The sequence below is a fragment of the Dinoponera quadriceps genome, unplaced genomic scaffold (genome assembly GCF_001313825.1).
Source record: "Dinoponera quadriceps isolate SergipeBrazil2010 unplaced genomic scaffold, ASM131382v1 scaffold628, whole genome shotgun sequence".
Lineage (NCBI taxonomy): Eukaryota > Metazoa > Arthropoda > Insecta > Hymenoptera > Formicidae > Dinoponera > Dinoponera quadriceps.
In genome coordinates, this window is record NW_014554836.1 from 32,338 (window position 1) to 47,461 (window position 15,124).

Below are 15,124 nucleotides of genomic sequence, written 5' to 3' on the forward strand. Positions count from 1 at the left end.
AAAAGTACTAAGGCAAGGGCTAAATATGAATACTTTTCGAGTTATTTTTATTCTGATATTTTTCACAAGATGTGAAATATCTAAAAATATCTAATAAAGTATTCGCTTTTCGATAAAATTATTTCATGCTTTTGTGCGTAAAATGACAAGTGGAATCGATCGCTGTAAGTAAACATAGGAAAAAAATAAATTGCATTTTGCAATTTAAAAAAATACATTGCATTTTGCAAATACATCAATGTGCGATGATAAATATTAGTAATCGATTTCTCTCATATTATTATGCAGAAAAGTATTAAAGTGATGTTATCGAAAAGTGAATACTTTACGAGATATTTCATATCTTATATTGAAAAATATAAGAAGGAGAAATAAAATATCTCGAAAAGCACTCACTTATGATCGACGATCTTACTTTAGTACTTTTATACGCAAAATAAACGGAGAAGTCGATTTGTATTAGAAAAAACAATATAATTCCATTTGAAAAAATGAAGTTGAAATGATCTTGAATTATTGACAGTACGACGAAGTTGAGGTCACCAACTTATATCTTCCTCCAAGCCCTACAACTTTGTCCGGAACATTTCTTTCTATTTTGTTTTATTTTTTATATATTTAAGTTTCTAAAGTTAAGTGACTCACCCTACGTGCGCGCGCGCGCGCGCGCGCGTGTGTGTGTGTGTGTGTGTGTGTGTGTGTGACTATCGTTAGTATTTGTCATAAATAAATAGTTTGTAAAATAGCTTATAAGATAATGAAGCAAGAAGAACGATTCACACAACACCTATTTCTCTTCAGAATTAATTGAAACTATAACGAATGAAACGATAGCGGTAGACATAAATTTCTTGTAATGATTAGTTTGGTACAAGAATATGTATCTATTTGGTATAAAATTTCATATGTGTGAAATAATGATATAATTAGTGTAAGTAGAGCTATCTAATATAAGTATTTTTATAAATCAGAAGTCATCTGTAGCTGGAGATGCAATATGACGTTTTAGTCATCGTCATTAATCAAGCGTGCTTAACATTCTATGATAATAATTGCCCACAATGTCAATCTTATTCCATCTAATGTATGTTTATTTAGCTTGGTTGCTACGTATATCACGAGTACACAGAGATCGGTCACTCACTTATTGCCTAAGTATATTCTATAAATCGAAATAGAAATATACGAATATCTTTCTCAGTTTTTTAAACAGCCTGCGCCTATATCCGCCTTGCATGTAAGCCAACACTCGTCCTTCCGTTCGTCCGTCCATCTCTTCGTCAGAGGTAGCCGTTTCTTCATAATACTTTTGATGCGATAAAATATGTGCTTACAGTTTCAGCTTATTTTCCGTTAATAATCAATCATATGGCCGTATATTACGATCTATTTATATCGCGAAATACATTTTGCATAAGAGCAATGATATGATTCTTGAACGACTGGCGTAATATTTTCGAATTAGGAGGAATGCTTCTCGATAAAGACAGCTGCATCGATTATTTCTACTCTCTTATAGACTATATTATCTGCATTCTGTAATCTCTTTTTTATTAATGATTATCTTTCGCTTTTGCTTAACACGCAGCATAAAGGATAGCGGAGCAGCAGTACAGCATTGTTGGTTAAAATTTGAGCACCTGAAGTGTTGTAAGAACAATAGCAGAGTCTCTACATTCAACACGGCGTGTTACAACAAGACAGAAGTCTCAACGTTGGAGACACTGTGCATAAAAAAAATGAAAAAGTGAGGAATAAAGCGAGAAAGTAGGAAAGGGGAGGGAGGGGCAAGAGGGAAAAATGAAAGAGAAGCAGTGAGTGAGAGAAAGAATACGGGAGGAGAGGTGGAACAATTTACGCGAGACAATGGAAAGAGGAAAAGGATAAAGGGAAAGAGGGCAAGGAAAAGAGATTCAGGGTTGATTCTCTTCGTTTCCATATATACACACATACATACACACACACATACATATAGCCTCTATTCATATATTATATATACACTATACAAATCTCCTTTACCTCTGGTGCGGGGATTGCACTCATTTCTTCATCAACGCTATCATTCTCTCTCAAATTGTCGTATGTTATGCGTCGCTCTACACACGCGCGCGCACGCACGCACGCACGCACGCGCGCGCACACACACGCACACACACACACACACACACACACACACACACACACACACACACACACACACACACACACACAAAAGCCCTTAACTAAGTTTCACACTCTTAAATGATTTTCATGCAAATACTATGTTTTTGTGATGTATGAAAACAACGCGCACGCATCTACTAAAGCTCGTTTGAATATTAAATCGTTTCATTAATGTTACGACCAGCTGACCGTATATTTGCACCGACACCAAAGGTCTACCTCAGTTCTCTATATGCTGACGTACAATTAAGAAACAATATAATAGTAAATTTTTAGCTTATTCACGTTAGAAGTATTTAACATTTTACGTCATGGTATGTGAATACCACTGTTATTTAATATTTAAGTCATTTGTTTGACTCAAGAGTTTTTTCAATGTGCGCACAGTGTCATCTCGCACGTGACAAGGCGCACGTTTGAATTAACATCGTCAATATAGAAATTTGTTTAAAGCTTACTAAAAACACAAGTTTTGTTCCACAATTTCTGTGGATGTGTAAAATATTTTATAAGTATGACGTATCTAAGAGACCGAGTGTCCTTTCATTCTCACATTGCTTATTTCTTGCTTCTGTACATTTCAGTGGTCGATCGAAATTTACGTCGCCGATTGAACTCGATTGTTTTTTTGTAATATAGAATACCATCGCTATGTCTTGCACACTCATTTTCATTTGTACATATTGTGTAATTGTAGATGCGTAAAATAGAAATTTTTATTGAAAAAAAAAATGCTAAACGATTGCGTTATAGTTTATCCATTATTTTACGTGTGAATGCTGATATGGTACGCTTAGTGCGAACCACATTCGTCTCAAACATCAGAGGCCTACAAAGTGTTGAGGATATAAGAACAATCTCACGATTGAACAGCCAATAGTTAATCGTTATGGTCAGAACTAAGACATAAAAACGGAAGGATCTTCGAGAAATTTTGTACACAACTTTCATTTTGAGGTGTTCGAAACTGTAGAACAATTCGTTTGATTAGCGAGTGTGATGTGTGAAAACAGTTTTTGTTCAATCGAGGTTAAGGGAAAGAGAGAGACGCGAAGAAATTTTATAAGAGCGAAAACCAGCTAAACGAACCAATATATGTGATGTGACTTTACTAAATGACATTGTGCTTGTTCGCCCCTAAATTCGGCGTGACTTATTGATCTTATGATTTATAGTTTCTAGTCGTTTATCGTAGTGTCGCTTATCATCGCGAACACAAGTATATAATGGAAGACTAAGGACAACGTGCTCCTTTTTCACAGCCTTTTACAACAGAGAGCCTAAATAAATAGCATTCATATGTGAGCAGTAATGCTGAGTCGCTAATGTTGAATAAAACATAAACATTAGTAGGGTTGATAACATTATTATGTATCGTTTGATACTATTCATTAATTTTTCCGTCAAATCATGCAGTCCGTCACCCCAACTGTATAGTTTATTTCTCTGATTATATAATCAGCGTCTTGTTCATCTAACGTATTGTACTATGCAGCTCACGCGTTACGATATTACGCTTCGTTATAAAGAATGTACTATATTATATTATATATATTCAAATGTTTATATTGTTTCTCTAGAAATCACTTTCGGTATATACACGCATTTACGAAACTTTGATATACCGGTATAAACAATTAAATGTATGGCAGTCTGGCTTCTTTAGGGATTCTTGAGAGAGAGAGAGAGAGAGAGAGAGAGAGAGAGAGAGAGAGAGAGAGAGAGATCTAAGCATTGAATTATTTATTGAAGCAAAGGTGGAACGGCTGATAATTCCATGCATCTCAGTGAAAATCAAGCGCACAACACATATTTATTCATTGCTATTCAACTTTTACGCGTCCCTATATAAAATCTTCCACGACACGAGCGAGTGACGTTATATCACAATAATGATGTGCTTAATAATTAATTGATTGTTCCAAACAAGCCCATAGTCCACACAGCATAATGTTATTCTAAGGTGATGGCGGGATGTTTAAAGCAAGTTGTGCAACTGATTATCCTTAGTCGATGTAGTTGTGTAGTTGCGCGTTATAGTCTTAAGATTGTTACTATTTGCAAGTTGTTTGTTCACTGTAATATCAAATCTCATCAAGAATTTCATTAGAGTATGATGTAATTTGGCACATAGTGGAGAATGTTGTAAAAAAATGGAATTCCGTGTGACTATATGAATCTCTTGTCCACATACTTTATACATACACGTATAGAAATATTGTTTCCACCTAGCACACACACACACACACACACACACACACACACATATGTACACCGATGTTCTTACACGTATGTAAACATATTCATATGTGCATATACGTTCGCATCTCACCGCTAATTGAAATAAAATATCTGTCTGTTGTAAAACTACCCTTGCTAATCAAATATTATTTGATATTATCGCAAAAACGTATTCTCAAATCGATATGTTTTGAAATGTTTAACTTGTATAGTTTTAGCGTACATTCTTTCTTCTTTCTTTAAAGTTACGTAATAGCCAGCTACACACCAAGGAAACATTTTTTGTATATATTTTATGTGTAGTGAATGAATCGGTGATCGATACAATATGTCACGATCCTATGGAAAAAAAACGCCAGGAACATATTAAAGAGCTAATTGTGACTGAACAAGCTTACATAGAAGATATGAGGCTAGTACATGAGGTATATTCTTTTCTCTTTGGCATGTTTTATTATTTTTTTTCTTTTTTTATTTTGTTTTTATTTTTTTTTTTTTACCAAATACACATATTTAGGGTGTCACGGATTTATTCTTCCTTTCATCTGAAGATCTTTTACGTTGGGTAGATGAAATTCATATGGTGGTTAAAGTAACACACACACACACATGGGACAAAAGCTCATCCTTTGTTGAACTTTCCGCGAACTTTTATTTCAACATCAAGTCCAGGCTAGTTGTGCCCTAACCGGAGTCTTTGGACTATTTCCTGGATTATTTGGCAAATTACACCGTAATCACACATGGTGGTATCTTGGAGAAATGAAAGGAAAAATGATTGATAAATACGCGGGTCTTCCGGATATTTTCCGGGTAGTGTCCGTGAATTTTATACGAAATATCCAGGTGTGTGTACCCGGTTCGATAGTACTGGTCGGAACGACATATGTTCAAAAGATTTAAGGGGAATACTTGATTCCAAATTGATGGGATTGATATACGAAGATGAAGGGACGAGCAAAGGGAGAAATCTAAGACATCTATACGTATTTTATATACATATGTGGATTTATTTTAGGTTTTCGAGAAACCGTTGATCGAAAGTCTAGTCTTGAGCGTCGATGAAATAGAAAAAATATTTATTAATTGGAGAGATATTATCGCGTGTAACGACAACTTTTTAAGGTAACCAGAATTTCTTTGTTAATATTTTTAATGTATTTTGGTTTTATTTAAATTTCTAAGATACATGGATGAATTTTTCCAGAACATTACGAATAAGAAGAGACAATAGTTATGGTGGAATAGTTAGAATGATTGGAGATATATTATGTGAAAATGTGAGTATATTTACGATTTTAACAAGAAAAAATTGCACGCATGTGTTTTCATTTAAATTTGTTAATACAATTTTATACGCATTTTGTACAGATACCTAGGATGTCAGCTTACATAAGATTTTGCAGCTGTCAAATATCTGCTGCAATGTATTTGCAATGTTTAACAGAAACTTCGCAGGAATTTGTTCGAGTTGCGCACGCGTGTCAACAAGATCCACGAACGAAGGGAATGCCGTTGAGTTCATTTTTAATTAAGCCGATGCAAAGAATAACCAAATACCCGCTTATTATTAGCAAGGTATGTGTGTGATTTTTGCGTAATAATTATAATTTACATTCTACGATGACACTCGATGATTATAGATCTTAGAATACACGCCGATCGATCATCCCGATAGGCAATATCTTCAAGAGGCATTGGCAAAATCCGAGGAATTTTGTATTCAGGTAAAGATCGTCAGACGAACAAGTTGGTATAACATATTGAAAACTGTAACTCTGGCGTATGAATCTTGTATAGCATGCAACACAAAGTTGATCAATCTTATTATTTAATATCGTACAGGTAAATGAAGGAGTAAGAGAGAAAGAAAATAGTGATAGGTTGGAATGGTTGCAAACTCACGTGGTATGTGATGGTCTTGAAGAGCAACTTATTTTCAATTCTTTAACTAACTCATTAGGCCCACGGAAACTTATACATTACGGTATACTTCATAAGGTGATGAAAATTACACAAAAATGTCACGTAAACTTCGAGATTTTGTGCCGCACATATTCGATTATTTACATCAGTGTCTCCACATTTTTGTTCAGTCAAAAAGCGGTAAAGAACTCGTTGGCTTTCTTACAAATGATTTCCTGCTATTCGTCCAACCGGTGAAATTCTCCCTGTCGAGCTGTCAACAATTTTCATTTGAACGTAACGAACATCAAAAGTTTAAGATGTATAGGAAGGTACGTGAAACGCCTTGGAAAGTAAGAAAGGATGTATAGGCCAGAAATTTTCATACAATCATCGTGGAGTGACTCATTTCTTTCTCGTAGCCAATATTTCTCAACGAATTGTCTTTGCTCGGAGAAAGCGATGGAAACGGAAACAGTAATCTGAGCGGAAATGACGTAGCCGACAGTTCATCGAAAACCCTAAGACTGAAAGACCTAAAGAAGCCGATAATATTATTAGCACCGTCTTCGAGCGAGTGCTCATTGTGGACGAAACGAATCTTAGAGGCGCGTAGAAAATTTTTAGAAAACGAGAGGAATTGCCTGCAGAGACAACGGTCGAGTGAGTTTATGCAATATATATATATATTACTTTTGTAACCGTCATTGTTGCTTTCTCACGTTGTTTGGATATAATGCTTACTCGTTGTTTCTTATTACATCGTCGCGATATTGCGTTTGCACAGTCTCTGTGTGATATAATAAATTTAATACACAACTTGTGATTCTCGGCGATATCAATCAACGATTTATATGGATTTATTATGCGGATAAGCAGAGCAGGCGCAATTTGGAGCGTGCGGCAGAATCCTTGTCACTGTGCTCGAGGGCTTCAACTTGAAAGCCCCATCCGGTAAGCATCCGGCGCGCATGATCAAGGTGGCTCCACGCATGATAATCGCTCACTTTGTTTATTTATTGTAACGCGTGTGTTCAAGCTGTGTGTAGATTTTGTTGTGTTTGTATATATTTGTATGTTTCGACTGTGTATAAAACATGGAAGAGGAACTAATGAAATATTTCGTGTATACTAATCTTGGTGTTATAATTGCATGTAGCGCTTTACTACTAACAGAAATCTGCCATGTTTATAGTTCGCAGGAGAACTCCCGAAGGTAGGCTGCGACTAGTAGTTGTGGAAGCTGAAGATCTTGTCTATGGCAGAAAAGGTAGAGTATCGAGATATCGTTTAATAGCACGAAATATTGCTTGTTCCCCATATCGGTTCGTAAATCGAAGGTCATCAAATCAGTTGATCGAAACTCGGTGAGATCGTACTGATTCTTCTTTCGTAGCGGTACATCATGCTTTTGCATGCATTTGGCAAAACTATTTCAATTTCTTTTTTTTTTCTTTTCACAATTAATTACTTTACCTGTTTTATTGTTTGTGAAATTTTTTCCAAACCAAGAAAAAAAATGACGCAGAAAATTATGTTAAGATGATGGTCATAAACCGATTAAATCTTGCAGTACAAAATATTTCTCTAGCTATTATTTATAATTCGATATCGAAGCATTTCAATTTTGCGACGCAAGTACGATCAACTTTCATATCAGTGAATAAATCGTGGTTATAAGAGTGCTGCTTAGGTCTGGGATAGCTTGAGTGTAGTGGTTGCCGCAAGGACTAACCGCTTGAAAGGAAAAATGGGGAGAATATATACAATTGTAAACTTATAACATTATTATGAAGAATTATTATGCGTGTTCTCCACTTTTTTTTTTCACGACTCATACGCGCATATATATGCATTTCTTCGTTCACTTGCAGGAAAATGTAATACATTTTGCAAAGTGTCTATGGGATCTCAAGAGGAAAGAACCGGTGTCGTATCCGGGACTGATTGTCCTTTGTGGGATGCCTCGATGCAATTCCAAGTAAAAGATTTACTGGAGGATACTCTCTGCATCACAGTATTCGATAAAGGATACTACAGTCCTGACGGTATGTCTCACGTATAACAATCCTTAAGGCGGTAATTTTCGGTAATTTTACACAATTATTCAACTGGCGATGTTGAATGTTGTTGGCGCAGAGTTTCTTGGCCGCGCCGAAATCAGAGTGGCTGACATAATGAGAGATAGCAAGGATTCCTGTGGACCGATCCAAAAGAGGATAAAGTTGCGTGAAGTCGAAAGCGGCGATGTCGTTCTCAAGCTTGATCTTCGGCTATTTGGTAACAGATGAAATGCATAGTGCGAATCTATCTAATTGTATGCGTAAAAAATGTACAGGATTTACGAGGAAACGTGTAGTGGCAAAAGGCGCTAAAGCCAATTTTTTTCTATCCTTTTTTTCTTTTTGGAAGAGAAATTTTTAGCATGTGGTGAATAATCGCGTAATTTCATTCTTACACGACATGTGAGGATACACAAAAAATGTATTTGTGATATAATATAGGTTACTTTTTGCGAACTTTTTTTTACAATCTCTATCGATTTTGAAGGAGGAGGAGGAGGAGAGAAGTTGCCTGCGTTTTCCAAGATAAAAATTTTATTTTCATTTGTTCTGATTTCTGGATTTTTTCAATAAAAAGAAATTACCGTATAGATGTGTGTGATGTGCATATATATATAACAGTATTATTACATTTCTCCAGCGTATCGCATGTACGTCGATACGATTTATTCTTTCTTGGCTACATCGATACAGTTGAACACTACTAACTGTGAGGCAGGCCTTAACGGATAATAATAATTTAATTTAATTAATGGTTTAATTAATAATTACAATAAATTATACATCAGTTCATAACGCACACAACATTCTTCGCGATATAATAAATGGAATATTTAGGAAAAAGTTAGTAGTAATATTGCTCAAAGATAACTTTCCTTTGAGAAATCCGAAAAGCTTATTTGATTCATAATATTTTCTCGTCCTTTCCCGGTTAATGTAGTGTTGGCAACTGTGAAGAATGATTTGGCGGGATAATGTCCAAAATACCCCTTGGACGGAAGTAGATAAAGAGATGATTTGACGCGATTATCTTAACGATTGACCTTTCGAAAATTATCTTTGAGCACTTCTAAAATAGAAATGGACGGTACAGTCTTTTATTTGTTTGAGTCAACTCTGTCACGATGATATGTCATTTCGTTAGGCAACGTGCAGAAATATTCTCGCCCTCTCCGCTATGCTATACATATATATTGCGCTTTCGTTATCGTTCAAGTTTGCACGAGAAGAATAATGAAAACGTTCGATCTTGAATATCTCAGCGGTCACAGGCGGAACCCCTTGGAATGCCTCGACGTATCCGCCTCGATATTCTTATCGTCACCTGGACTGGTCTCTCCCGTGACATCTTCCGTGGGAAATTCATAAATTGGCTTAAATCCGCCAAAGAGTTGCGGCTTGAAATTATCGACGTCGAAGTCGTTTTTCTCAGTATTATCCATCTCCGGGCTGACAAGTTTTTTCGCATCGTCGTCACTATCTAGTTTCTTGTCCGCCGCCGCTTCTTCCGAAGGATCGACTACGACGACGCTCCAGCCATTTTTGCTAGGTGTCTCGGCGCTTATACTAGCGACGAAAGGAGCCATAAAGTGTTGCGGCGCTGGTGCCGAACTGGAAGAGCTGGACGGTTGCTGAGAGGGTAGCAACACCGTTGCCGTTCGTATGCCGTCGATGTTCGTTGCTGCACCGTCGTCGAGATGAGTAGGATACGTCGGCGTGTAAACGTAAGCGATCGGCGTTTCGGATGTTGACGACGGTGTCGTAATCGACGCTGTGCGATGCAGCGTCACGGAAATAGCCGCGTCGTTCTTCTTCTGAAACGGAAGAAAGTCTTGCAAGTACGGAATAACATTTATCGCGTCCTGCTCGTTTCGATCGGGAGCGGTAATTATTTGCTGTCGTTGATCGCTGGGTACCAACAGAGGCGTTTCTTTCGTGCCGGGAAACAGCGGATCGGGACGCTCCAACGGATACGGAAAGTCCACGGCGGGTCTACCATTGTAAACTGTATGGATTTTCTCGTCCTGGAGCAGAGTATCGGGTGGTAAGGGCCGGTGCGGCCCTCGCGTACCTACGACGACACTTCCGTCCTTTTCTTTCGAATCGTCCGGATTGTGTATGTTAACCGCGGTATTGACCGGGTATACAACGTACACAGGTTGTTCGGCCATCTCCAACGAATCGTCGATATCCGACGACTTTCTACGTTCCGCTTGTACGACAGGTTGCACAAGTTTAGCTTCGTTTTCACCATGGTGTTGTATCATCATTTGCAAAGTTGTAACGTGCAGAGGATCTGCCGTTCTACGCTTGGGGAACAGAGGCGGCCTCGGTGGCGGTTCCTCCGGGTAAAGATTTTCCGAGCTTTCGTCCGCGACTTCGCTTTTACCTCGAGGCGTCTTGCCGCTCTCGTTTCGCTGCTCATTCTGCTCGGTTGAACGATCGATCGATTTGTTGGCACTTCCTTCCGTGCTTCCGCGCAAAACCGGATAGTGCGGTGGGCGAAACTTTCGTATCGTCGGTTCGGTTTCGTGAGTCGAAGCATCCACTTTTAGCCTGACTGCATGGATCGGCGGCGGTGGAGGATTTAGACGCTGAAGATACGAGGGCGGCGGGGGAAAGGGCCTCCGTGACGACGGGTGATTTTGTCTGATTCTGGTCTGAGACAAGCCAGCTGGCATCGTTCCTATTACATCCGAGCCGAAGCGATGACCGTGGGATGCCTTTGCGTTAGGACGAAATTGGGGCAAGATGTTCGGTAACTTTGCGTCCGGTGAATACGGACGTCTCCTCGGTCCCGCGACATCCAACGGAGATCCCGAGTGTGGCTTGTGAATGCGCGGTGGTAACCGTGTCACCTCCGTTCGCAACGTATCGTAGTGATAATGATAGTGGTACGGCGGTCTGCCGGAGCTTTCCGGAGCAGGTGGCATCAGATTTTCCGCGAGCTGCGGTAAGTCTCCATCAGCAGTGGGGAGATTCGTTGTCGGCGACTCGCCGTCGATATGTTCCTCCATTATCGCGTCTTTCCCATTATTCGTGTCAATCGTTGCAGCGAAGGAACTTTGCAGGGGACCGGGCAGCCACCATTTCTGCATAGGGAGGCGATCCGCCACGGAAGCGTGGTACTTCATTTCTTTTATAGGACTGTGCGGCGGATTAGTGCGAAGAGTCTCGATATCCGATGAACTGCTGCCGTAAGGATTCTCTCCAGTGGCAGTCCCTATCGAATAATAACCACCGTCAACATTCTGACGATTTCCTAAAACGAAAGACACGGTGTCTTGATCCGGCGGAATGACGATATTGCTCGTGCTCACGACTTCCGCGCCGTCTTGTCCCGACTTGATTGTCGATCTTGTATTCGAATCGTAGCGCTCCGTAATGCTTTGCCCACTGTTTAAAACTTCCTTGACTGGCGACTTCGTTATTGAGGATTCCAGTGAGTTGCTCGCGAGTAGATCTTCTTGAAACGTACGCTGCGTGGAAGAAGGTGCCGTTGTAACGGTTGTACCTTCCGTGGTTCCAACAACCACCACGTTATCGGTACCGTCGGTACTTACCGTTGTTGTCGCATCGACGATAGTTGCGTTGGATGGTGTAAGGTGATTCTTTCTCTCCTGAAGCGACAAAGTGTAATCCTCTACTTCCTCCTCCTCCTCGGCTTCCTCATCTTCGTCAATGTCGTAAGAATCTTGATATTCTTCGTGTTGCGGCCTTGTTTCCACTTGATGAGGTAATACGAAATTATTCAGAGTCGGTTGATTTTTGTAGCGAACAATAGTTTCGTTCGGAATGTTGCTCTTGTCTGCTCCCAATTGCGACATACTCTCCTCCACCTTTTCATTCTCCTCTGCGATAGTGCGATCGATGATGGAACGAAGCGCTGTTGGAGTGGTAGATGGTTTCCACGTGGTCACGGCAGGTGCTTTAGTCGTGGAAAGTATAATCGCAACAGTCGACAATTTCGCTTTGAGATCAGTTTTGCTTTTCATCGATACGTAAGGATTCCCAGCAGGATGTGTGTCAACGTGATAAGGTCTATGATTGTACGTGTTGTAACTGTTGCCGCCACTTTGTACCTTTGTATTCGCATACGAATTTGAGATTAACGGATACTTGTCATTACCGATGTATCTGTCCGAGGAATAATTGATGGGCAAGTTTAAGAAATCGTGAAAATTCACCGTATATGTATTGATCTCATTTGGGCTGACATCATCGTCGTTTATCTTCGCCGTATCTTCCACGCCGTCAGCATTCTCTTGATGATAACGCCCGGTATAATTGAGAGCTCTGACGAGTGGTGCTTTCTCGAAGTCGATCTTACCGGTTATCGGGTCCTTCTCTAAAGAAAACGGCTTACCTCCATTGAAGGCGAAAGGATACGGGATATGGTAACGCGGTGGAACGTCGTTGTCAGTTGAAGACGCGACCGTGCTCTCCTCCGCCACGAGATCCGGGTCAAGGTCGTCCACATGTCTTTTACGTCCTAACGCGGAGGAATTCTTTCCTGACTTTGCATTATTGTCCAGGTGGCCACCCATCATTTGATTCTCGCCTGACACACATGCCAGAAGAACGAAAAGCATCCATAAGCATTGCCACATTTCTTACATACGCGGTGCCTGTGAAAGATGTTGCTTTCTGTAAATTTCCTTCCAACTATAATACCGACCGGATGGTAATATTTCATATAACGAGCAGTATAATAACATGTTGTGCAAATTAATTTGGCCGTTAATTGTGACTATAAAATGTCGACCGGAAAAATCTATGTAGAGACATTACGAAGACATAAAGCATCCGTGTCAATCATAGGACTAAAATTTGCTCTTTAGCTCGAGGAAATCGATCTTGGATAAATATAAACGGAATATGTACCACACCGTTAATTCTTTCCAGCAATCAACAGATCTCAGATGTTACACATTTTGTTAGAACAATCGTTGGAAACAACTTTGAATCCCCAATGAAGAATTAAAAACTCGCGAACTCTTATTTATTAAATCTCTGTTACATATTAATTTGCGCCTTGACCAAATTTATTAATTTGCGCTTTGACACTAATTATTAATTTGCGCCGTCACACAAATAATCTCTAAAGTGTCTTATCAATAATTAAATACATTTCTCTCAGATAGCTTTATACCTTGATTAAATAGCCAGAAGATAGTATCGCAGATAATATCGACTATGCGGCCTCGTTCGAGATTTCTTAGAACACTTCAAGTTATTTACATGTCCGTCGATCGATCAAACTTGACGATTCGATGTACAAACTTTAATAAGCCCCCGCTAATCTTGGTGGACAAAAAGTCACTCGCAGGCTCGTAACCCTGGAAGAAAGACGTATTGCGACTGAACAGCCTTGTCGTTATAAAATGGTAGGAGACGAGGAGGAAGACGAAAAGGAGGTGGCAGGAGGATACCGGTGGCGGTGGAAGATCTCGTTTGACCCGAAGAGTAGGAGAATGCCTCGGTCGAGGAAGAAATGAGGAAACGGATGATTACGATAGCTAAATCTGGCGTGCTATAAATTAAAAGGATAACGGAAATCTTTGTGCTTTTGTATGAAACGCAAAAAATGTTACTGATTTGAGCGCGTTCAAGCTGCGAATTATTTTCACAACGCTTCGTAACTATGTGAAAACGTGTAACGATTGATAGCAGAAAAGCAACCTAGTGAACACTTTACAACTTTCTGCACGCGGTGTATGTATCATGCTGGAATAAAATGGCGACTGCAATATCCTTAATAAGGATATTGAAAAAGAACCGTCATTTGGCAGAAAATCTTACAACAGCTGTTCCTTCCTAACGACAATGAAATAAAATCTGATTAAATGCGAATACATCTCTATAGGGTTGGGGCGACGAAAATGTTAGACGATTATAAGCTTAGCGAAATTTCGTACATATATATATATATATATTAGCGGTAATTGATAACATTTTCAAGATGAAGGACGTGGGCGTGCGCGAGTTCTGTTGCCGCTAACGTTACCGTAACACGTACAGGATATGTACATCATCGTATAGGAGACCGTTTGTTGCTGCTGAAAGGTACGGAGTCAGGGACGGAGAAACGGTACGTAGAACAGTTAGACGACGACCCACATTGCGCAGAGTCTCACACAGACCCGCTGCGTACAGGCCGGCGTACCAGTTTCTTCGACCTTGCACCAAACGGACATTTCGTCCATTTTTTTTTTTTTTATACTAACGACATTATTCAATTGCAAGTATCTAACGATCGGAATCGATTTACCATAGACAAAATTTACGATGATCTTACGTTGTGAATTTTTCGACCAACTTGGACGAGATGTATGTGTGGGAGTGAGTGGCAACGGGAAAAATCTTTTTTATTCTACCAATTATTTTTTGGGAATATAACACATCTAGAGCGCGAGCGTCTGTTATCTACTAGAATTCCCGCCTCTCGGTAAAAGCAAAATATTTTCATATGCTCGTGTCTCCTCTTCCATGTACTGGCAATCCATCGAGAGAGCATCTTTGCCACGAAAAACTGCCGTTCGGCGTTAAACTGTATATACTTGTATATAAAATCTGCTTGCGCACCACAAGTATATGGATATCGGAAGACGTTATAAAACCAATATGCATACGTAATATATCTATACGTACTCAATACGAACAAATATCACACATTTATGCATATTTATACGAAATGAATATGTAAGCACGCGCGTGCGCTGATAAATTTCAATTATCATGTGCGCACTTAT

The 15,124-nt window shown here is 39.4% G+C and overlaps 2 protein-coding genes across 11 annotated transcripts in view; one reads left to right on the forward strand and one right to left on the reverse strand.

Annotated features, from left to right (window-relative positions):
• Positions 1–8,891, forward strand: part of LOC106742260 (intersectin-1) — a 19,240-nt gene extending 10,349 nt beyond the window's left edge. For 6 of the 8 annotated variants that reach the window (XM_014615018.1, XM_014615021.1, XM_014615023.1 and 3 more), the window contains 12 exons: positions 4,708–4,829; positions 5,423–5,529; positions 5,612–5,684; positions 5,776–5,982; positions 6,048–6,131; positions 6,250–6,405; positions 6,501–6,641; positions 6,732–6,972; positions 7,189–7,263; positions 7,505–7,579; positions 8,184–8,357; positions 8,449–8,891. In XM_014615018.1, the coding sequence (XP_014470504.1) occupies positions 4,708–4,829; positions 5,423–5,529; positions 5,612–5,684; positions 5,776–5,982; positions 6,048–6,131; positions 6,250–6,405; positions 6,501–6,641; positions 6,732–6,972; positions 7,189–7,263; positions 7,505–7,579; positions 8,184–8,357; positions 8,449–8,600 (1,607 nt within the window). In that variant the 3' untranslated portion in view covers positions 8,601–8,891. The remainder of the gene's footprint in view (positions 1–4,707; positions 4,830–5,422; positions 5,530–5,611; positions 5,685–5,775; positions 5,983–6,047; positions 6,132–6,249; positions 6,406–6,500; positions 6,642–6,731; positions 6,973–7,188; positions 7,264–7,504; positions 7,580–8,183; positions 8,358–8,448) is intronic. The other 2 variants (XM_014615022.1, XM_014615024.1) reach the window with 2 other exon arrangements.
• A 73-nt stretch (positions 8,892–8,964) lies between these two features.
• On the reverse strand, positions 8,965–15,082 carry LOC106742316. Of its 3 annotated transcripts, none has more exons than XM_014615161.1 (3): positions 14,392–15,082; positions 13,525–13,711; positions 8,965–13,000 (listed from the first exon to the last, which is right to left on the reverse strand). In XM_014615161.1, the coding sequence occupies exon 3, from the start codon at positions 12,980–12,982 to the stop codon at positions 9,638–9,640; it is 3,345 nt and encodes a 1,114-aa protein (XP_014470647.1). In that variant the 5' UTR covers positions 12,983–13,000; positions 13,525–13,711; positions 14,392–15,082; the 3' UTR covers positions 8,965–9,637. The 3 variants fall into 3 exon arrangements, with proteins under 3 accessions (XP_014470647.1, XP_014470649.1, XP_014470648.1); XM_014615163.1 differs by lacking the exon at positions 14,392–15,082 and having other exon boundaries at positions 8,965–12,454; positions 12,560–13,000; positions 13,525–14,254; XM_014615162.1 differs by lacking the exon at positions 14,392–15,082 and having other exon boundaries at positions 8,965–11,851; positions 11,936–13,000; positions 13,525–14,254.
• Between the last annotated feature and the right edge of the window lie 42 nt (positions 15,083–15,124).

Coding starts and splice junctions, on each gene's coding strand:
- LOC106742316 (XM_014615161.1), bottom strand. CDS start 12,982: ATGTGGCAATGCTTATGGATGCTTTTCGTTCTTCTGGCATGTGTGTCA.